Source organism: Furipterus horrens, unplaced genomic scaffold (genome assembly GCF_987537825.1).
Source record: "Furipterus horrens unplaced genomic scaffold, mFurHor1.1.pri manual_scaffold_5, whole genome shotgun sequence".
In the NCBI taxonomy this organism is placed as follows: domain Eukaryota; kingdom Metazoa; phylum Chordata; class Mammalia; order Chiroptera; family Furipteridae; genus Furipterus; species Furipterus horrens.
In genome coordinates, this window is record NW_028327175.1 from 128486106 (window position 1) to 128509866 (window position 23761).

General features: G+C 41.2%; 1 protein-coding gene across 5 annotated transcripts in view; it reads left to right on the plus strand.

Moving 5' to 3' along the window:
- Positions 1 to 17723, plus strand: part of CDR2 (cerebellar degeneration related protein 2) — a 41863-nt gene extending 24140 nt beyond the window's left edge. For 2 of the 5 annotated variants that reach the window (XM_090277776.1, XM_090277777.1), the window contains exons 3-5: positions 8210 to 8358; positions 8880 to 9041; positions 15908 to 17723. In XM_090277776.1, the coding sequence (XP_090133902.1) occupies positions 8210 to 8358; positions 8880 to 9041; positions 15908 to 16727 (1131 nt within the window). In that variant the 3' untranslated portion in view covers positions 16728 to 17723. Of the gene's footprint in view, positions 1 to 4135; positions 4343 to 4902; positions 5012 to 8209; positions 8359 to 8879; positions 9042 to 15907 lie in introns of those variants that run through there. The other 3 variants (XM_090277773.1, XM_090277775.1, XM_090277774.1) reach the window with 3 other exon arrangements.
- The last annotated feature ends 6038 nt before the right edge of the window (positions 17724 to 23761 follow it).

Sequence of the window (23761 nt, forward strand, 5' to 3'; positions counted from 1 at the left end):
ACTGTTGGTCCCCTGTGGATTTTTCTTTATTTCACTTAATGTAGCCTTCATTTCTTCCCTTATGCTTTTGCATACTCATCGAGTTCTCTGAGCATCCTTATCACAAGTATCTCAAACTCTACATCTGGTAGGTTGGCTGTCTCCATTTTGCTTAAGTATTTTTCTGGGGTTTCATTGTGTTCTTTCATTTGAGCCATATTTCTTTGTCTCCTCAATTTGGTAGCCTCCCTGTGTTTGTCTCTGTTTATTAGGTAAAGCTGCTTTGACTCTATGTGTCTTAATGTACCTCTTATATAATTGCCAGGGTGGGGCAACCTGCTTCACTGCTTTGTGGCTCTGTATGTAGGGGAGGAGCTGGAGAGGGAACAATGCAGCTGCCTGGCTGCTGTAGGCTTGCTTGGCACTTGCCTTGTTTCCAGTCACTTCACCCACTTCCCATATGTGACTGGGGCCCCTATAGCTGTTGTCCTGGTGGTGGTTCCCAGAGTGGGTGCGTTTGCATACATTCTAGGTCTGTGCGAGCCCTTTATTTGGGCTCTCCTGAGAGAACAGCAGTTTCTTCCACTGCCCCAACCCCCACTGGTTTTTACAGCCAGAAGTTATGAGGCTTTATTTTCCCAGCACTGGCATCCTGGGCTGCGCAGTCTGGCCTGGGGCTGGGATCACTGGATCCACCACACATGAATGTGGGACCGCCCATTCTGCTGACTGCCAGCACCACAGCACGTCTTCTCTGCCTCAGAGCCCCAGCTCCACCTCCCCTTCCCATCTGGATGAATATGTCTTTTTTAAATGCTGTCGTTGGACATCCATCCAGTTTGATTTTATGGCAGTTCTGGGTGGTTTTTTTGTTTTGTTCTGTTTTGTTTTTTGAGGTTAGTTGTTATCCTTATGGTTGTGCAAGGAGGTGAAACGTGTCTACCTACACCTTCATCTTGACCAGAAGTCTACATATCTATGTACTTTTAAATGAAGGGTAGAAATAAGCTAATAATTGATAAGTGCTAATTGAAAGCATCAGAAGTCCAGTCTGTATAGAGTTCTGAGTCTATGGACTTAAGTCAGTACTTGCTGAAAGTTTTAATAATTTCTCTTTTAAGTTGCTGACCATTTTGGACTCCTTTGCTAGGTAACCTATCACAAATTCCTGGAGAAGTGAAAGGTTTTCTGATTAGTTTTAATAATAATAAAATTAAACTCTTAGCATGTGAAAACAAGCTCCCTGGCATTCTTTGGATTATCCTTAAAGCCAAGTCCTAAGAGACCAAAATATCCACAAGGTCTTCCTAAAATGTTCCATTGTGTTTTTATTACAGGCTTTATTTATTTTTTTAGTTTTTATGTATTTGATTTAGAGACAGAGGGAGAGAAAGAGAGAGATTGATTTGTTGTTCTACTTATTTGTGCATTCATTGGTTGCTTCTTTTATGTGCCCTGACCGGGGGTTGAACCCACAACCTTGGTATATTGGGACGACACTCAACCAATTGAGCTACCTGGTCAGGGCTCACAGACTTTTATATATCAAACAAGGGGGACTTACTTAAGTTTTTAAAATAACCTCTTTGTGCTTAGTTGCATATTGATTTGTTTCCTTTATATTGGCCACAATTCTAACTTGAACATTATATCTTGAAAAAGGAGCAACAACTTGCAACTAGCATAATAGCTAGTAGGAATTATAAGTGACTGTCTTTGAGATTACTGGGGAGTATCCATGCCAGGGGAATAAATACGGAGAAATAATCTGTAAATGGGGCAAGAGGGGAGAGAATTAGTAGCTAATAGGGCCTTTTCCCATGAGGGCTAAAGCCCTTCTCAAAACCTTTGAGTCCAGTCTCTAGACATGTCACAGTCTGACTTTTATAAAGCACAACAAGCTATTGTGAACAGAAGTCTAGAAATGGCCATTCAGCCAGTATTTTTTAGGTCCTTACTATGTGTCAGGAATTCTGCTAAATGGACCAGATATATGAGAAGAGGGTTAGAAAGACTATGATATTAACAAGTAAGCAGTTCAGTTGTTTATTATTGTGTTTTGAGGGAGAAGAGGTCTGAAAAGGCTTTGGAGTAGGTTGTTGGAACAGAGGCCTAAATGGCAATTGGGGCTATTGACTATTTTTGTACCATGCATCCCTTTGGATGTCTACTGAGGTCTGTAATGTTCCCCTTAGAATATATAGTATTACACAGGGAATCTATCATTGAATGCCTATCGAAATATTGAAAAAATAAATGTGTGGTTAGTAATATAGTTGTTTCTTTATGAAATGTATTAAATACCAAGATCTAATGGCAATCTAAAAACCACTGTAATTTCAGATAGTGATGGCTGAAACCATTATGGTGAGATATGAAAATATCTGTGATTTCTATTGGTGATGAATTCCTAAATACCCTTCCTAATACTGGTGGTTTGTTGCCACCATTCATAACCTAAGGAAATACTAAATTTCAATTTGAAGTTGCTGAAGATGAAGATGTAACTCTCCCCACATTGTAGTTTACAAGACCCTCTCAATTCTATCCATTGACACCAGGTTAACTCCTGGAATAAATGGAGCCACTGGGAGAGGGGATAGTAGGGCAAAGGCCTTAAAGAAGGAGGGATAGTGAGTGAGGCATTTACAAAATGTTAGGGTAAACATACTCCCTGAGTGTGAAATAAGAAAGATAATAGCTAACAGATAAAGTTGGAAAACCCATTTAAGAGACCGTTGGAAAAGTATTAACACTGAAACAAAAGAGATGACATTAAGGAATTATTGGGGGGTTTTAGGTATAATTGGAATTGTAGTTAAAATTAAAAGTGTTATCTTTTAGAAATATGTAAATATGTATAGTTCAATTAGATGTCTTGGATTTGCTTTAGAAATGAAGATGAAGAATGTGGAAGAGATGAGACAAAATTGACTGTTGAAAATTATTGAAACTGGGTGATGGGTAGATGGGGATTCATTAAACTATTTTCTCTGCATTTATATATGTTTGAAATTACCCATAATAGAAAGTTTTAAAATGTAGTAGATAAGATTAGCCATCTGTAGAGAGTCAGTATTTGAGAGGACTGAGAAGTTAGGAAGAAGCACTTGAGGTTAAGGTAACTGGTATGTAATTTCAGGGGATTATGATTCTAAAAACATATCAAAATACAACATGGTAGAGAATGCTACTGTGATACAGTTAATATATAGTCTAATCTTAGTGAATTACTGCAACTAAACTAAGTCCTAAGAAGGGAAATGGTAAGGTCAAGCCTAAGAATTATTGTTTATCCAAATGAATGCTTCTATCTCCCAGACCCAAGAGAAGGACATTGGGGGAAGGGAGACTTTCAGGATTTTCCACATCCAGGATCCACATTTCTCCGATAAGTGTGATCCATGGACCACTTGTAGTAACATCACCTTAGTTTTGGCTAAAAATGCAGAATCCTGGCTTTACCCCAGTCTCACTGAATGAGAATTCTAAGGCAAAGGGCCCAGATTCCTGTATGTACTTCAGTAAATCCTCAGATGAATCTTAGCACATGTAAAGTTTGAAAAGTGGAACTGTAGATAAAGATGACAATAGCTACCTCTTAACTCTCTTATTGAACAGTTTTTTCATATGCTAGATACCATGCTGAATCCTTTACATCAGTTAATCTCACAGCACTCTTATGAGTTAGTGACAAGTTAATCTCACTTTAGAAAAATTAACTTACTTGCTGAGAGTCACCCAGTTAGAAATTGCAAAGCAGAACCTCAAACCAAATTCTGATCCAAAAGCCTGTGCTCTTGCTACTCTACCACTGCCTCCCATCAAGCCATCTCTTCTGTGAGCCTTTGCCCACCCAAAGGCTTCTGTGGGAATTGGCCTCTCACCTGCTCTCTATGGGGTAGATGTGTCCTACAGAGGACAGGAATATTTCAGTCACTGGGCAAGAACAGCTCCTGTTGTAAATTAATCTTTAGTGTATGGACATGCATTAGCCTTCTTTTATGTTGTTGTGGATTGGTCCCAAAGAGTACTTGAGACCTTATACTTGATATAAAGTGGCTTGGAAAAGTTCTGCAACCATTATATATTTTCCTGTGATTCTAAACTTTTTTCCCAATCCAGTTTTCCTAAGAGATTAACACATTCCTGTCAGTTACAGGAATCTGCTATGACATTGCTAGCCAGAGGACAAGATTAAGGGCACCTTCCTGCAGTTCTGAAAAGGCTTCTCTCAGGAGACTCAATGGTTGGTGTCCCAGGGACCAGGACAGCTGGTGGGGCCGAGGGAGTGAAAAGGAAGCGCAGACTTCTCAGGGGCCATGTGCTGTGCTGCTTACCTCATTTTATTAGCACCTACAAGGTCAGTGCAAACTGATCCACAACCTCTTTTGTTCAATTCTGAATTCAAAACGCTTATAAAACAAGATTTTATTTAAGTATGCAGCAAAAATTTGGGGGCAAGCAAATCCTGATCTGAACTGATATGAGACTGTTTATAATTTCCATTCATACTTTTTGATACAGAAATATTAATGCTTAATTACAGGGTGCTACCCAGACCTCACTGGGGTGTTATAAAGTGTGTGTGGTGTGTGCCGTGTTGTCTTTCTAAAGTTTAAAAGAATTTTCCAAAACACTTTTGGCCCCAAGAGTTTAGATGAGAAAGTTGAGATTGTGAGAGCGGTTTTCTCAACACATTGCTCCCAAGTTATGTAACCAGATTTGAAAAAAAGTCCATGTGTGTTTTTTCAGCTCTGCCATACTGCCATTTAAAGAGCTCAAAGTCAAGGACTTCCGGCCAAGATGGAGGCATAGACCAACACGCTCTGTCTCCCTCCACAACTAAGAAGGACCTACAGCTACCACAAAACCAAAAATAATAAGAAGTTTCAGAAAATAAAGCTACATGGAAGTCCAGTGTATGAAGTCATAAGCAAGTGGTATTCGTCCGGATGGGTAGGAAGGGCGAAACCGCGGATGAATGAACTGTGCTGGAGGCAGCAGCCGCAGCAGCGAACAGCGGGACCCGGTAAGCAGACACCCGTATTTGGAGGGAGGAGAGAAGCGCCTGGGAGCCGGCCCTGGCTGCAGACCAGACCCTTTGGCTCGCAATTCCAACGCCAGGGAAGGCAGACCCCATTGTCTTGGACTGTGGGAACGGAGGAGGCTCCCGGTTCCTTAGCAGAGAGTAACAGCAGGAATCCATCTTGGACCCCCGCCTCCACGCAAAGCGTCACAGTGTGGTGAGAAAGGTCGCCAGGTTGTGATGAGCACACGGGGCTCCGCCCAGTATAGCGTAGGAAGTGTGACAGCACCCTGCCCAAGAAGGAAAGATAAACAAAATGGTCAAAATGGCAGAATTAATGATTGAAATACCAATCAGACAGCTAACAAAAAAACAAAGGCCTTGACTGATGAACAAATAGCAAATCTTTCTGAGGCTCAGTTCAGAGCTATAGTCATAAGGCAGCTTACAGACCCAACAGCGGGGCTGAATCAAGACAGGGACGGAATGAAGGCTAGTCCTGCTGAAGTGAACAAAAATACATAAAGACAAGTGGTGAGGAAGGGAAAGCCGTGGATCAAATCAACAAATCGGAACATAGGGAGAGAACAAACAAAACCAGTGCAGAAAGAGTTAACAAAAAGTGAGGAAAATGAGGAGAGGCTCAGAAACCTATGGGACAGCTATAAGCAAACGAATATTCGAATTATAGGATTGCCAGAGGGTGAAGAAGACCTAGAAATTGAAAAATTATGTGAAAAAATAATGAAGCCAAACTTCCCTAACTTGGGGGAGGAAATGAACTTACAGGTCCAGGAAGCATAGGGAGTTCCAGATAGGCTGGACTCAAGGAGGACCACACCAAGACACATTATCATCAAAATGTCAAAAATTCAAGATAAAGAGAGAATCTTAAAAGCAGCAAGAAAGAAGAGAAGAATTATGTACAAAGGGGTCCCAATTAGACTATCAGCGGATTTCTCAAAGGAGACTTTACATGCAAGAAGGAACTGACAAGAAATATTCAAAGTAATGAAAATCAAAAACCTACAACCACGATAACTCTATCCAATGAAGCTGTCATTCAGGATAGAAGGGCAGAGGAAGTGCTTCCAGGACAAAGTAAAACTGAAGGAGTTTGTTAGATCCAAACCACTGTTATATGAGATGTTAAAGGGACTTGTTTAGAAGAAGGAGGATCAAAACTATGAACATTAAAATGAAAAGTGTATCACAACAACCAACAGCAGAAGCTAGGGAATCGAAACAAAAGTAAACTAAGTAGGCAACAAGAGGGGAAAAAATTATAGGTACGGGGAACATATTGGGGGAAGGTCAGCGGGGAGGAGGAAGGGGGAAAGGGAGGGATATGGTACAGGAATTAAGAAGCATAGTAGGAGGGAGTGAAATAGACAGGAAGAGGTTGAGAAGAACTATGTGCACAACCAATGGGCATGGAATGAGGTGGGAGGACAACTGGAGGAGGGGTCACAGGGTAGAGGGGATCAGGGGGAAACGAAATTGGGACAACTGTAACAGCATAATCAATAAAATAAAATGTAAAAAAAAGAGCTCAAAGTCAGTTAGCTTTGCGAATACTTGTATAGTTGTATGAAAGTCCTCAAGAAGCCCTGGCCGGCTGGCTCAGTTGATTGGAGTGTCATCCCATACATCAAAAGGTTGCAAGTTTGATCCCTCGTCAGGGCACATAACTGGGTTGCGGGTTCAATCTCTGGTTGGGGCGCGTACGGGAGGCAACCTATCAATGTTTCTCTCTCTCGCAAATCAATAAACATATCCTCAGGTGAGGATTTTTTTTTAAAGCCTCAAGAAAGGTATTTTTAAAGTTATATCTTTGGTCTGTTACCATCTGGTCATTGGTGATGCCTCAGACTTACCTTTTCTCTTCTTTCCAGAGAAATACTATGAATATTTCATTCAGGTGGAGTTGAATAGGGAATCAAAATAACTAAACACTGACACATTAGGTTGCGATTATTCTCTTTGTCCTTGGCCATTCAGAAAGCAGTATTAACAGCACAAAAATAATCTGGCACATTTTTCACTAATACAGATTATGGTGATAACATTCTCACAGAATTAAAAATAACAAGAGTCTTTGAATAATAAACTAAAATATCTCTTTCTGGTTAAATCAATATTATCCCCCCCACCTTTTTTTCACCACAACGGCTCACTTAAAGAAAAGTGATATTTTCAAGTGAAAATCATCTGAAATACTCCCCTTTAGGCTTTCTTCTTTCAGTAAAACATTCAGTTTGTGCTTAAACATAGTGTGTTCCATGCTTTTTCTCTTGTGGGATCATTATCTCTCACTAGGTTTTCCTATTGAATGCTAATTTTATTCATGTTATGTGCTTTGTAGGATTTGACCAACCTCAGTGATACAGAGAGTATTGGTAAGCACTAGGGGAACTAAGCATATGAAGCATGGCCTGTACTCACTTCCTATTAAGAAAAGTAGTTTATTTGGGATATAAAGTTCTTTTCATAAAATAAACCTGTGGTATTGTGGGTATAATAAAAATTATATATTTGCTCTTTGTCCCCAGTTCCTGGCACAGAGCTCATAAAAGCCTTGGAATTTCCTGACTGATAGGGTGGGAACTAGTTGCCAGGAGAAAGCTAGAACTCTCAGCTCCGCTCCAGCTTCTGGAGAGGGGACAGGGACTGGAGATTGAGCTCAAGCACCAGTGGCAATGATTTAATCAGTCATCCCTATGTACTGAGGCTTCAGTAAAACTGAAATGAGGCCAAGTGATTTTCTGCGAGGGTGGTGTGTCTGGAGACGGCATGCATGGAAGCTCTCTGCCATCCCCCAGCCCCACACCTTGCCCAGTGCGTCTTTTCCAGTTAGCTGTTCCTGAGTTGATTCCTTTATAAATAAACCAGTAAATGTAAGTAAAGCAATTTCCTGAATTTTGTGAGTTGCCATAGCAAATTACTGAACCTGGGTGAGGGGAGGTCATGGGAACCCCCAAGTTATAGCCAGTTATCTGGAAGCACAGGCGGCCCCTGGGACTTGCAACTGGCATCTAAAGTGGGAGCAGTTTTGTGGGACTGAGCCCTCAGGGGCTGCGGGGTTACTAACTTCAGGGAGTTTGTGTCAGAATTGCGTTGCATGATACCCAGTGGTGCTGGAATGCAGCAGGTGTTTTATCTGTTCACTGTGTAACTGATTGCAACCACCTTCTCTTACAGTACCTGAACAAGCAGGTGGAGCTTCTGCGGCAGATGAATGAGCAGCATGCAAAGGTTTATGAGCAGTTAGATGTCACAGCAAGGGAACTGGAAGAAACAAATCAAAAGCTTGTTGCTGACAGCAAGGCCTCACAGCAAAAGATTTTGAGGTAAACTTTCTAGTCTCCAAGAAGGAGTCCCTGGGCAGGACTCATTCAGTATAAACTAGAATAGAGCATAGCTATCATGGGTTTGGGTCAGTACGGGATAAGGTTTAATTTAATTCTTTATGAATAATGGAGATTAGGTAGCAATCCTTTACAATGTAGAAAGCCCAGTTTGCCCTGGCTGGTGTGGCTCAGTACATTGAGCATAGGCCTGTGGAGTAAAGGGTCACCAGTTTGATTCCTGGTCAGGGCACATGCCTGGGTTGCCGGCCAGGTCCCCCAGTGGGGACATGCAAGAGGCAGCTGATCTGTGTTTCTCTTGCACGTGTTTCTCTCCCCCTCTTTCTCCCTCCTTTCCCCTCTATCTAAAGTAAATAAATAAGTAAAATCTTTAAAACTGCAGAAACCTTTCATTTATTTTTTTTTAAAGCCCAGTTTGAGAGGTTGACAGCTAATCTCTCCTCACTGCTATGCCCTCAATTTCATATGACAAGCAGCAGTCAGCCTCTGTCTGTCCCTCACAGTCTGACTGAAACAATCGAGTGCCTGCAAGCCAACATTGATCACCTCCAGAGCCAAGTGGAGGAATTGAAGTCGTCTGGCCAAGAGAGGAGGAGCCAGGGGAAATGTGACCAGAAGTCCGTACCCAGCTTCTCACGTCTGAAAGAGCTCTACGACCTGCGCCAGTAAGAGCCCACCTTCCATGGCATGTCGTGCCTGGGATGTGTCTCCACACAGATGCCGTCTGCATTCCTGTAGCTTCAAATACATTTAAGAAATGCCATTTGGCTATCAGAGCATCAGGGGTTGAACAAAACCACTTAAACATGCAAAATATACAATTCTTAGGTATTAGTAATTCCATTAAAATTCATTTTCTGAAGCCTTAGAGCATTTATTTCTATGTTTTTAATGTGTTAGATCTTAGTTTAAAATAAGATGCAGTACTTCATTTTTTTTTTTTAATATCTTTTTTTTCTTTTATTTTTTGGTTTTTCAATTACAGTTGTCCCATTTTTCCCCCATTGCTCCCCCAACCCAGCCCATCCCTTCTCCCGCAATCATATCCCTCCCCTATGTCCATGTCCATGACTCATTTATACACATTCCTTGACTGGACCCTTCCCTTACTTATCCCCCTTCTCCCCCTCCCCCTCTCCCCTGTTGACTGCTGTTCTGCTCTTTGTCCTATTTAGTTCGTTTGTTTATGTTGTTCTTTAGTTCCCTGTATTAGGTGATATCATATGGTATTTTGCTTTCTTTGCCTGACTTATTTCACTAAGCATAATTCTCTCTAGTTCCATCCATGTGGTCGCCAATGGCAGGAGTTCCTTCTTTCTTTCTGCTACATAGTATTCCATCGTGTAAATGTACCAGTTTTTTGATCCACTCATCTATAGATGGGCACTTAGACTGTTTCCAGCACTTAGCTATTGTAAACAGTGCTGCTATGAACATAGGGGTGCATAAGTTCTTTTGAATTAGGGTTTTTGGATTTGTTGGGCATAATCCTAGCAGTGGAATCACTGGTTCAAAAGGCAGTTCCATTTTTAGTTTTTTGAGGTAATTCCATACTGTTTTCCATAGTGGCTTCACCGGTCTGCATTCCCACCAACAGTGCAGTAGGGTTCCCTTTTCTCCACATCCTCGCCAGCACCTGTTGTTTGTTGATTTGTTGATGATGGCCCTTCTGACTGGTGTAAAGTGGTATCTCATTGTGGTTTTTATTTGCATCTCTCTGATGTCTAGTGATGTTGAGCATTTTTTCATGTGTCTATGGACCTTCTGTATGTCCTCTCTGGAGAAGTGTTTGTTCAGGTCCTTTGCCCATTTTTAAATTGGGTTGTTTGTTTTCTTGATGTTGAGTCCTATAAGCTCTTTATATATTTTGGAGATCAGTCCCCTGTCTGAGAGATCATTGGCAAGTATGTTTTCCCATATGGTTGGTTTCCTTTTCATCTTGCTGATGTTTTCTTTTGCTGAGCAGAAACTCTTTAGTTTGATGTAGTCCCAATTGTGTATTTTTTACTTCATTTCTCTTACCTTAGGAGATGTATCCGTGAAGATATCTGAAATTTTTCTGCCTATGTTTCCCTCTAGGACTTTTATGGTGTCACAGCTTACATTTAAGTCTTTAATCCATCTTGAGTTTATTCTCGTGTGTGGTGTAAGTTGGTGGTCTAGTTTCATTTTTATGAACGTCCCTGTCCAGTTCTCCCAGCATCATTTGTTAAAGAGGCTCTTCTCACTCCATTCTATGTTCCTTCCTCCTGGGTTTATTTCTGGGCTCTCTATTCTGTTCCACTGATCTATATGTCTGTTCTTATGACAGTACCAGACTGTTTTGATCACAGTGGCTTTGTAGTATCGTTTGATGTCTGGTATTGTGATTCCTCCTGCTGTGTTCTTCTGTCTCAAGATTGCTTTTGCTATTCGGGGTCTTTTGGTTCCATATGAATTTTTGGAGTATTTCTCCTAGGTCTGTGAAATATGTCATTGGTATTTTAATAAGGATTGCATTGAATCTGTAAATTGCTTTGGGTAGTATGGCCATTTTGATGATGCTGATTCTTCCCATCCAAGAACATGGTATTTGCATCCATTTATTTGTACTTTCCTTAATTTCTTTCTTCAATGTTACATAATTTTCAGAGTACAGGTCTTTTATCTCTTTGGTTAAGGTTATTCCTAGGTACTTTATTTTTCTTGTTGCTATAGTAAATGGTATTTTCTTTTTTGTCTCTGTCTCTGATATTTTATTGTTGGTGTACAGAAATGCCTTAGATTTCCGTATATTTTTTTTGTACTCTGCTATTTTGCCAAATTCACTTATTATATCGAGTAGTGTTTTAGTGGAGTTTATAGGGTTTTCTAGGTATACTATCATGTCGTCTGCAAATAGTGATAGTTTTACTTCTTCTTTCCCAATTTGGATGCCTTTTATTTCTTTTTCTTGTCTGATTGCTGTGGCTAGGACTTCCAAGGCTATGTTGAATAGGAGTGGAGAGAGTGTCCTGATTTCAGAGGGAATGCTTTCAGTTTTTGCCCATTGAATATGATGTTGGCTTCAGGTTTCTCATATATAGCCTTAATTATGTTAAGGTATGCTTCCTCTATTCCCATTTTGCTGAGTGTTTTCATCATAAATGGGTGTTGTACTTTATCAAATGCTTTTTCTGCATCTATTGATATGATCATGTGATTTTTGTCTTTCATTTTGTTTAGGTGGTGTATTATAATTATTGATTTGCGTATATTAAACCATCCTTGTATCCCTGGGATGAATCCCACTTGATCCTGGTGTATGATCTTTTTGATACATTGCTGGATCCTGTTTGCCAATATTTTATTGAGGATTTTAGCATGTATGTTCATCAGTGATATTGGCCTGTAGCTTTCTTTCTTTGTTCTGTCTTGACCTGGTTTTGGAATTAGGGTAATACTGGCTTCATAGAGTTTGGGATTTTTCCCTCTTCTTGGATTTTTTGGAATAGTTTGAATAGGGTAGGAGTTAGTTCTTCCCTAAATGTTTTGTAAAATTCAACTGTGAAGCCATCCGGTCCAGGGCTTTTGTGTACAGGGAGATTTTTGATTACTGTTTCAATTTCCTTCTTTGTTATTGGTCTGTTGGGACTTTCTACTTCTTCTTGGTTCAGTTTTGGAAGGTTATATGTTTCTAGAAATTTGTCCACTTCTAGGTTGTCAAATTTCTTGCCATACAGTTGTTTGTAGTAATTTCTCATAATCCTTTATATTTCTGTGTTATCAGTCGTGATTTCTCCTTTTTCATTTCATATTTGTTTATTTGGGTCTTCTCTATTTTTTTCTTGATGAGCCTGGTTAAAGGGTTGTCGATTTTGTTTATTTTTTCAAAAAACCAGCTCCTAGTTTCGTTGATCTTTTGCATTGTTTGTTTGGTGTCTATGTCATTTAATTCTGTTCTGATCTTGATGATTTCCTTCCTTCTTCTTGCCCTAGGCTTTGATTTTTGTTGTTGTTCTAGTTCTTGTAGCTGTAGGGTTAGATTTTTTATTTGAGATTCTTCTATCCTTTTCAGGTATGCCTGTATTGCTATGAACTTCCCTCTTAGGAATGCTTTCGCTGTGTCCCATAGGTTTTGGGCTGTTGTGTGTTCATTATCATTAGTTTCCAGAAATTTCTTGATTTCTTCTTTGATGTCATTCTTAACCCATTCATTATTTAATAGCATGTTATTCATTCTCCATGAGTTTGGATGTCTTTAATTATTTTTCTCTGAGGTTGATTTTTAGTTTCAAGGCATCATGGTCTGAAAAGGTGCTTGATATGATTTCAATTTTCTTGAATTTGTTGAGGCTTGTTTTGTGTCCTACCATGTGGTCTATCTTTGAAAATGTCCCATGTGCATTTGAAAAGAATGTATATTTTGCTTCTTTTGGGTGAAAAGTTCCATATATATCAGTTAAATTCATGTGGTTTAGTGTGTTGTTCAATGCCTGTATATTCTTGGTGTTTCTTTGATTCGAAGATCTGTCTATTGTTGATAGTGGAGTGTTAAAGGCCCCTACTATGAGTGTGTTGCTGTTAATATCCTTCTTGTGGTCTTCTAGTATTTTCTTTATGTATTTGGGTGCTCCTATGTTGGGTGCATATATGTTTATCAGTGTTATATCTTCTTGATGGATTGTTCCTTTAAGTATTATGAAATTTTCTTCATTATCTCTTTTTATTGCCCTTGCTTTGAAATCCGTTTTGTCTGATATGAGGACTGCTACCCCAGCTTTATTTTTATGTCCATTTGCTTGGAATACTTTTTTGTATCCCTTTACTTTCAGTCTATATAAATCTTTTGTTTTGAGGTGTGTTACTCGTAGACAGCAAATATGTGGGTCCTGTTTTCTTATCCATTCCGTTATCCTATGTCTTTTAATTGGAGCATTTAATCCATTTACATTTAAGGTTATTATTGACATGTATTTATTCGTTTCCCTTTGTACCTATGTTTCTCTCCTCTTTTTTTTTTTTCTTCTTTTTCTTAAAATATTCCCTTTAGCATCTCTTGCAATGCTGGTTTGGTGGAGATGTATTCTTTTAGTCTGCCTTTGTCTGTGAAACTCCTTATTTCACCTTACATTATGAATGAGAGCCTTGCTGGGTAGAGTATTCTTGGTTGTAGGCCTTTGTTTTTCATTGCTTGAAATATTTTTGACCATTCCCTTCTGGCTTGTAGTGTTTCTGTTGAGAAATCGGTCGATAGCCTTATCAGAGCTCTCGTGTATGTTATTTGCTGTTTTTCTCTTGCTGCTTTTAGCATTCTCTCTTTATCTTTGAATGTTGCCATTTTGATTATGATGTGCCTTGGAGTGGGTTTTTTGGTGTTCCTCTTCATTGGGACTCTCTGTGCTTCCTGAACTTGCATAACTTTTTCTCTCATCAGGTTGGGAAAATTTTCTGTCATTATTTCTCCAATCAGCTTTTCTGTTCCTCGTTCCTCTTCTTCTCCCTCTTTTATTCCAATGACTCGGATGTTGTTTTTCCTAATGCTCTCCTGTAATTCCCTTACATCTTCTTCGTACTTTTTCAGTCTTTTTTCATTTTGTTCTATTGTCTTGGAATTTTTTTCTACATTGTCCTCTAACTCACTGATCCGATCCTCTGCTTCGTTTAGCCTGATTTTCATTGATTGTACTGTGTTTTTCAGTTCAGAGATTGTATTCTTCATTTCTTCCTGGTTCTTGTTAATAGTTTCTATGTCCTTTTTTATGCTGGTATAGTTCTCTGTAAGTTCCCTGTAATTTTCTTGGAGCTGCTGGTAACTTTCTTGGAGGTTGTCATAATTGTTTTTGAGGTTGTCAAGTATATTGAGCTTCTTCACCACCATTGTTTTGAATTCTATGTCTGACATTTGGGCTATGTCTATTCCATCTACCTCTCTTTCTGGGAATTCCTCTTTTCATTGAGAGGTTGTTTCTGCGTCTTACCATGTTGGATTCTTCTTGTTTGTTTTTGTTTTTTGGGTTTGTCTGCTTTGACTTCCCACCTTTGTGGTTTGAGATTCTTTATAGGAGATCTGGGGTTTCAGCGGTGCAGTCTCTTTGATCTCCTGAGCCTGATATTCTTGGGATACCCTTTATGTCATTTGTTTATGCTGTCTGGTTGTATTTCAGATGCTCTTTTGTGGGATCTTCCCTCTGGCTAGTTGACAGAGTCACTCTGTCCACTTTGTCTTGAGTTGTTTTGTGGAGATGATGCACAATAGTACACTGTTTCTTGTCTTTCAGCACCAGATGCCACCTGGTCCTCTCCTGTTTCTGCCAGCGGGCAGAGATCCACTCTTCTCCCGATTCTGGGGAAGCCTGTGGTCGCTAGAAAGCCTTTGTGTACTTCCAGCCACAGCTCAGGGAGCCGCCCCAATCAGGAATCCCGTTTCATCCCCTTTTCCTCCGCTATCCTCACCAAACAGGTCGCTCCCAGATGGTTTTCTCTAATCCAGCAGTGCCAAGGCTCGATTCTTGCCAGTGCCCAGCTGCTCACCGAGATGTTCGGTCTGCAATTAGCCCAAACTACAGACGGGTCTTGGACCCTGAAAGCACAGCCTCCCCTCACTCCTCTGCCATCTTCTGCAGTACTTCTGATAAACCTCAGGTCTGGGGGTTGTATTTCATATTAGAGTGAAGAAAAAATTGAAATTTCAGTAAAACAAAAATCCTGGCAAATGGTTTTTGTGCCTATAGAAATGCCTTTAAAATTTAGTTATGAGATTTAATTTCTATTTAAGAACTATTTATTGAGCACCTGTTGTGTGTCAGGTGCTGTGCTGGACATGAGGAGTACTGAGGAAGACAGACACAGCTCCTACCCTCCCTCATGGGGCCTTCCTACCTGTGAAAGGCAGGTGCACACATTGTCACACAGGACCCTGAATAGGAGAGAGGCCAGCTCTGCATTTGCTGGTTCTCCTCCTTGGCTTGCTTGGTTCATCAACTCACCTGTGGAGTTTTTCCAACTGCAATACAAAGGATTCCCTCAGGCCTACATTAGAATCACTGGGTGTGGATAAAAACCTGCCAGGTCATTTTGATGTGCTTTCCTGGTTAAAAATCACTGCAGCGATGGTTCTCAACCTTGGTTGCATATTATAAACCACATGGAGAGTTTGGAAAACCCCCAAGTCCACGTGGCACCTGAGCTAGGTCAGAATTGGGGGGAAGGGGACCCAGGTATCAGTTTTTAAGACTACCCTGGAGAGTCTAATCTAACTAAGGTCGGGGACCTCTGGCCACTCTGATTCCTTGGAGAGATCGCAGTCAGACTTTTGGTCTTTGGGAATGGGTGTTCTGGAACACGTCTAATGTTTAAAAAGTTAGTCTCAAAAATTACATTTTCAAACATGTTTTATTTGCCTACTTCACACAATTTATTTTTAGCTACTGCTCTAGTGAGGAATAGGCAAAAATTGGGTCCCTGTCACAGCTCCTAGAAAACACTTAGCTAAAAAAAAAAAAAATCACTACTCTTCTGCTCTTTATTCTCAGTTGCCCTGTGTAATACATTCTGTCTACATTTTTTCTAGACACTTTGTGTATGACCACGTGTTTGCAGAGAAGATCACTTCCTTGCCAAGTCAGCCAAGCCCCGAGGAAGAGGAAAATAAGCACTTGAAGAAGGCGGTGAGGACACTGCAAGTGCAGCTGAGCCTGGAGCAGCAGAGGCGGGGGGGCCTGGAGGAGGAGTATGGGTTCATGCTGAAGGAGAACGATGAGCTGCAGCAGCAGCTGGGGGCTGCCAGCGCCTACCGGGCCCGGGTGCTGGAGCTGGAGGCTGAGGTGGCTGAAATGCGGCAGGTGCTGCAGTCTGAGCATCCTTTCGTGAATGGGGTCGAGAAACTGGTGCCAGACTCCCTATTCCTGCCTTTCAAGGAACCTGACCAGAGCCTGCTGGAGGAGATGCTGATGATGCCCGAGGCCCAGCGAAGGTCCCTGAAGCGCAGCAGCAGTGATACAGTGCTCAGCAGCTTGGCAGGTGGTGACATTATGAAAGGCCATGAAGAGACCTGCATCCGGAAGGCCAAGGCTGTGAAGCAGAGGGGTGTATCCCTGCTGCATGAAGTGGACACTCAATATAGTGCCCTGAAGGCCAAGTACGAGGAGCTGCTGAGGAAGTGTCAGCAGGAGGGGGACTCACTGTCCCACAAGGCTGTGCAGACTGCCAGGGCTACGGCCAGAGACCCGGCTGCCAATGGCACTCCTGAGGCTGTCGGCTCCCCCACCAGCACGCTGCAACCTCCTGAATACAAAGCACTCTTTAAGGAGATATTCAGCTGCATCCAAAAGTCGAAGCAGGAGATCCAGGAACAGAGAATGAAATTTCACTCTCTCCCCTCTCCTTCCTAATAGGCCCTTCAGCTCCCCTGCTCATTTCCTGTCTCCTGTCACCCCTCTCCCAATCAGACAAGCGTTTGTAGACCCCAAAGCCTGAAGCTGCTCACGATGCTTTGCTCACTTAGCAAGTGTGTATGTACAGTGAGGAAAGAGGATGGCTTCTGGTATCAGTTCCCTAACCCAGTTCACTTAAGCCCCTCAGGAAGTCCTATGACAAACTGGCCTCTGGCTGGTGCGCTGATTAGGCTGCCATTCCATGCGATGTCCCAGAAGCAGTGGGGGCAGAATTGTGCTCCTGGAGAGGTAGACCTGGTGTTTGCATAGGCTGCAGTTATATCTACAGTGCATAGTATACCCCAGAAAGAGTGAGGTTGAAACTAAGCTAAGGCAATCAATCCCTGCTGCCTTGCTTAACTTCTTGAAACTTTAGAAGTCAGCTGCCACCTGAACTGTCTTCATAAACACTGTTGAATACTGTGAATTCATTAAGACCATTCAGTAAAAAGTAGGGGTCTAATCCAAAGAAGCAGTATTAACAAATACTCTACACCTTTGAGTTTTGTTTGCTACCAGTTGACTGTGACAGGTAATCCTAACAGATCTAAACCCACTGAGCATCCCCTAGAACGGTGAGCTCTGCTTGAACAGAGTTAGCCTGTTGGCTCCAAAGGCCTGCACCCTACATCCAGATGTCTTCATGCAAAGTACATAGCTGGTTAGGATAGCTGAATACACACACTTTTTCTTTCTTAAAATTCAAACAAAGGAGACAAACCTCTCCTGTACTGTCTGACCCCAATGACTTGCCAGTTCTTGCTGCTCCTATTAATGGTTGGACTTGGCTTCCAGAATTCCTGTCTGCTGCTTTCTTGAACAGTATTGGCATTCTAACTGTGGAAATAGACTCCTTGCACTTGTATATGTTGATTTAAAACTATTTAAGGGAACTGAGGATCCAGTAATTGTATATATTTTTCTAAAAACTAAATAAAGCTACCTATGAAAATGAACAAATGGATCTATTGCTTATTATTTTAAGTTTGTTTTATTGATTATGCTCTTACAGTTGCCCCCATTTTTTTCCCTTTGCCCCCCTCCATCTGGTATCCACCTTCCCTCCAGCAATTGCCACCCTTCCCCTTAGTTCATGTCCATGGGTCATGCATGTAGGTTCTTTGGCTTCACCCTTTCCTATACAGTTCCTAACATCTCCTGTTTATTTTGTTCTTACCAGTTATTCTTCTTAATCCCTGCACCTTTCCCCCATTCTCCCCCTGCCCCCTCCCAGCAGATAACCCTCCAAATGATCTCCATACCTATGATTCTGTTCCTGTTCTAGTTGTTTGTTTAGTTTTGGTTTTTGTTTTTTAGATTCATTTGTTGGTAGTTCTGAGTTTCTTGTCATTTTAATGTTCATAGTTTTGATCCTTTTTTTAAAATAAGTCCCTTTATCATTTCATATAATAATGCCTTGGTGATAACTCCTTTAGCTTTACCTTGTCTTAGAAGCACTTTATCTGCTTTTCCATTCTAAATGATTGCTTTGCTGATAGAGTAGTCTTTGTTGTAGGTCCTTGCTTTTCACCACTTTGAATACTTCTTGCCAGTCCCTTCTTGCCTGCAAAGTTTCTTTTGAGAAATCAGCTGATAGTGTTATGGGAACTCCTTTGTAGGTACTCTTTTCTCTTGTTGCTTTTAAGATTCTTTATCTTTAATCTTTGGCATTTTAATTATGATGTGTGTTGGTGTGGTCCTCTTTGAATCTTGTTTGGGACTCTCTATGCTTTCTGCACTTGTATGTCTATTTCCTTCACCAAATTAGGAAAGTTTTCTTTCACCATTTCTTCAAACAGGTTTTTAATTTCTTGCTCTTCCTCTTCTCCTTCTGGTGCCCCTATGATTTGGATGTTGGTATGTTTAAAGTTCTCCCAGAAGTTCCTAAGCCTCTCCTTGTGTTTAGTTAATTTCTTTTTCAATTCTTGTTTCTTCTTCCTGTTCTGGGTGATTGTTTATTTCTTCCTTTTGTTTTCAATCACTGATTTAAATCCAGTCTTACTTCCCATCACTGTTGGTTCCCTGTATATTTTTCCTTTCACTTTGTATAAACACTTCTTCCTTTATTTTGTTGCCATACTCAATCATGTCTGAGCATCCTGATCAGCAGTGTTTTGAATTCTGCATCTGATAGGTTGGCTATCTTAGTTTTGTTTAGTTCTTTTTCTGGGGGGGGGTTTCTGTTCTTTCATTTGGACCATATTTATTTGGCGCCTCAATTTGGCAGGCTCCCTGTGTTTGTTTCTGTGTATTATGTACAGCTGCTTTGACTATGTGTCTTGGTAGTATGGCCTAAGGTAGTAGGTGTCCTGTACAGTCCAGTGGCACAGCCTCCCCTATCACCCAAGATGGGTATTCGAGGTGCACCCTTGTGTGGGCCGAGTACACCCTCCTCTTGTAGTTGAGCCTTGGTTGCTGTTGGCAGGTCAATGGGAGGGATTTACCCAGGCCAGTCAGCTTCAGGGACTGGCTATGACCACTGACCACCAACCTTTGCCCTCTGTGGAGGATGAACTGTGCAGGGGCAGGGTGGTGGTGCATCAGCGTGGTCTGTAGCTGTCCACTGGATGTGCTGGTCGTAGGGTTTTTTGGGTGGTGCAAGCCAAGCTCAGCCTCCACTTGTGTTTTGCCTGGGGTACCCTGCCTCAGCTATAAAGCAGTCTGAATGACTGATGCTTGTGCTGGCCTTGGAGATTCCCAGGTGAAGCCAAGCTGTGAATCTAAGTTGGCTGCTGCTAGAGCCTGGCCTGGAGTTCTCTGAGGCCAGCTGTTGCTTGTTTGAGAGGATTTAGGAAGATGTGAAGCATGAGCCAAGGCCAGCCATTCCTATGGGAAAGCAGCTTGGGTGGACCAGTAAGTTGGGTGGGGCAGAGCCTCTGGGGATCTCCAAGGCAGGTCAAACAGTGTTAGCCAAGTTGATGGAGTCTCAGATATGGCACCAGGTTGTAAGCTCTGTTGGGGGAGGGTTTAGAAAAGAGACAGTGGCCTCTGCTGGCCTTGATGCCAGTCAATTCAGTTCCTTCCTATGTCACTGGTGCCTTTCAAGCTGCTCCCCCAGTGCTGGAGCTAAGAAGGAGTTAGTATGAAAATGTGAGTCCATGTGTGGGTTTTTTAAGAGGAACTACTTGGGGATCCAGCAGTTTCTTCCACCGACTCAATCCCCACTGGGTTTTGCAGCCAGACATTATGGGCACTTATCTTCCTGGCACTGGACTCCTGAGCGGGGGGCCTGGTGTGGGGCTGAAACTCCTCACTCCTGAGATAGCCCTCTCAAGTTTTTATCCACCACACATGGGTGAGAGACTAGCCCATTCTGCATCTGCTCCCCTCCTACCTATCTGGATGGATGTGGTACTTTAATTTTGTAGTTGTTAGACTTCCATTCAACTCTATTTCTGAAGGTTCTGGCTGATGGTTGATCTATATTTTAGTTGTAATTTTGATTGGTTTTACAAAGAGGTGATCCACATCTGCCTACACCACCATCTTGACTGGATCCTCTATTGCTTATTATTCTAAGTTTAAGCCATTTCACTGTTATAACTAACTCTTCTTCCAACAATATCTCTAGGAGACTTGATAGTAATTCTTTTTTCCATTTCTTTTAAGTAGGTCCTTGCTGTTGTGTAAATAGCACCAATTCTCACATGGACAGTGTTGGTTAAAATTACTGTATGATTGAAAAACATTGAATTTATATACGGTAATTTTTCACTATTTTAGGACTTTCAGACTTGGTTTTGAATTAATAGCATTTGCCTAGTCGGTTATCAAATATTTGCTCATTCAATTATAGGAAAGAAACTTCACAATATTCAAACATTAAATGAACATTGAATTAGTTTGCTTTTGGATTAAGTTTTAAAAATGTGGGTTAAGATATTTTTTTCAAACAGTTTGTAAAGTTAGTTATCTTGTCCTCCCAACCCAACCCATGTATGTTTCTTGTGTATTCTTACAAAATATTCTGTGTATACATTAGTACATGAGTATGTTTATATGACCCATATATTAAACAAATGAATATACTATAAGCAGTCTTCTGTACTGCATCTGCCATTTTTACTGAACCATGTATCTTTGAAATCATATATCTTTATCTGACCATCTACGTTCTTTTTTATTTTTTTTAGTATATTTTATTGATTATGCTGTTACAGTTTCCCAATTGCTTTTCCCTTTGCTCTCCTCTGCCCAGTACTTCCCTTCCCTCCAGCAATCCCACCCCCTTAGTTCATGTCCATGGGTTGTGCATACAGGTTCTTTGATTTCACCCTCTCCTATATTATTCTCAACATCCTCCTGCCTATTTTGTACCAACCAATTATGCTTCTTAGTCCCTGCACTATTTCCCCATTTCTTCCCCTTCCCCCTCCCAGCTGATAACCCTCCGAATGATCCGCATGCCTATGATTCTGTTCCTATTCTGATTGTTTGCTTAGTCTGTTTTCTTGTTGTTATAGTTGTTAGGTTCTATTGTTGACAGTTTTGAGTTTGTTGTCAAATTTTAAGTATATTTTATTGTGTTGTTACAGTAGTTCCAATTTTTTCCCCTTTGCTCCCCCCTGCCCAGTACCCCTCTTCCCTCAGCAATCCTCTCCCCCCCCCCCACTTAGTTCATGTCCATGGGTCGTGCATATAAGTCCTTTGGTTTCACCCTTTGCTATATTATACTTAGCATCCCCCTGTCTATTTTGTACAAAACAATTATGCTTCTTAGTCCCTGCATTATTTCCCCATTTCTCCCCCTCCCTCCTCCCAGCTGATAATCCTCCACATGATCTGTTCCTATTCTGGTTTGCTTAGTTGGATTTTGTTCTTATTTTTTAGATTCAGTTGTTGATAGTTGTGAGTTTGTTGTCATTTTAGTGTTCATAGTTTTGATCTTTTTCTTAAATAAGTCCCTGTAACATTTCATATAATAAGAACTTGGTGGCGATGAGCTTACCTTGTCTGGGAAGCACTTTATCTGCCCTTCCATTCTTCTAAGTGATAGCTTCACTGGATAGAGTAATTTTGGTTGCTTTTCATCACTTTGAATACCTTGTGCCAGTCCCTTCTTGCCCGCAAAGTTTATTTTGAGAAATCAGCTGATAGTCTTATAGGAACCAGTTTGTAGGTAACGCTCTTCTTTTCTCTTGCTGCTTTTAAGATTCTCTCTTTATCTTTAACCTTTGTCATTTTAATTATGATGTGTCTTGGTGTGGTCCTCTTTGGGTCTAGCTTGTTTGGGACTCTGTGTTTCCTGGACCTGCATGTCTACTTCCTTTGCCAAATTTGGGAAGTTTTCCTTCATTATTTTTTTACATAAGTTTTCAATTTTTTGCTCTTCCTCTTATCCTTCTGGCACCCCTATTATTTGGATGTTGGCACGTTTAAAGTTGTTCCAGAGGTTCCTATGTCTCTCCTTATTTTTTTTCAATTATGGTTTCCTCCTTCTGTACTGATTGTTTATTTCTTCCTTATGTTCCAAATCATTGATATGAACCCCGGTTTCCTTCTCTTCACCATTGATTTCATGTGGATTTTCCTTTGTCTCACTTAGCATGGCCTTCACTTCTTCCCTTCTGCATTTGCCATACTCAAGTATATCTGTCAAATCTGTGAGCATCTTTATCACCATTGTTTTAAACTCTGCATCTGTTAGATTGGCTGTCTCCTCATCATGTAGTTCTCCCACTGGAACCTTGATCTGCTCCCTCTTTTGAGCCATACCTCTCTGTCTCCTCAACTTCACAGGCCTCTGTGTCTTAGGTAGAGCTGTCACACCTGTTATGTTGTAAGGGGCAGAGCCTTAGGTATTCGTCAGTATGGAGCGACCCATTTGACCATGTTGTGGTGCTGTATGTGGGAGGAGGGGTCTGAGAGGGAACAAGGCTTTTTGCTCAGCACTTGCTCCTTTTCCAGGCACTTCCACTTCCAATCTGGGACTGGCACTCCTCCAGCTGTTGCTCTGTTTGTGGTTCCCAGGTTGGGTGGGTCTGCGGACGTTCAAGGACCGTGGGGGCCCTCTAAACAAATGGACTCTTCTAAGAGAGGCAGTTTCTTCCTCCGCCTCAACTGGTTTTCACAGTCAGAAGAAATGAGGCATTTTCCCTGACACTGGAGCCAGAAGCTGTGCAGTCTGGTGTGGTGCTGGGAGCGCTCCCCTGGTGTCCCTCCCTACTTTTTAAAATGTGTGACAGCACTTTCCGCTGGCTGGCAATAGCTGCTGTTGCCACCTCCATACAGCATCCTCTCCATCTCGGCTCCATTCCTCCTACCTGTCTGGATGAGTATTTCATCGTTATATCTTTATTGTTGAACTTCCAGCAGCTCAATTTTCTGGAACTTCTGGTTTCTCCAATTTTGAGGTAGTTGTTTTCCTTCTTACTTGTGGAGGGAGATGCAGTGTATCTACCTATGCCTCCATCTTGGCCAGAAGTCCTGACCATCTACTTTCTTTATGATAGCTGGATAGTATTCCAGTTTATACACACACACACACACACACACACACACACACACATATGAATACATATGAATATATATGTGGATATATATTCATTTAAATATTCCCTGGTAGGTAGATTGCTTCTAGTCTTTGCTACTGTGAAAAAAAACTGTAATGAAATATCTTTGTTCTTTTTTGTCCTTGACAATTCTTTGATCCATCTGAGTTCATTTTTTGTATTATTATGGGAGAAATACACATAGTATAATAACAATCTTAATTACTTCTAAGTGTACAGATCAGTGGTAGTAAATAATCACACTTTTGTGCCACCATAACCGCCATCCACCCCCATAATTCTCATCTTTAAAACTGAAACTCTTTCCCCATTAAACAGTAGCTTCCCATTCTCCCCTTTCTCAGTCCCTGGCAACTATCATTATACTTTCTGTCTTTATGAATTTGACTACTCTTAAGTACCTCATGTAGTGGAATAAAACAGTATTTGTCTTTTTGTGATTGCTTTATTTTACTTAGCATAATAACCTTGAAGTTCACT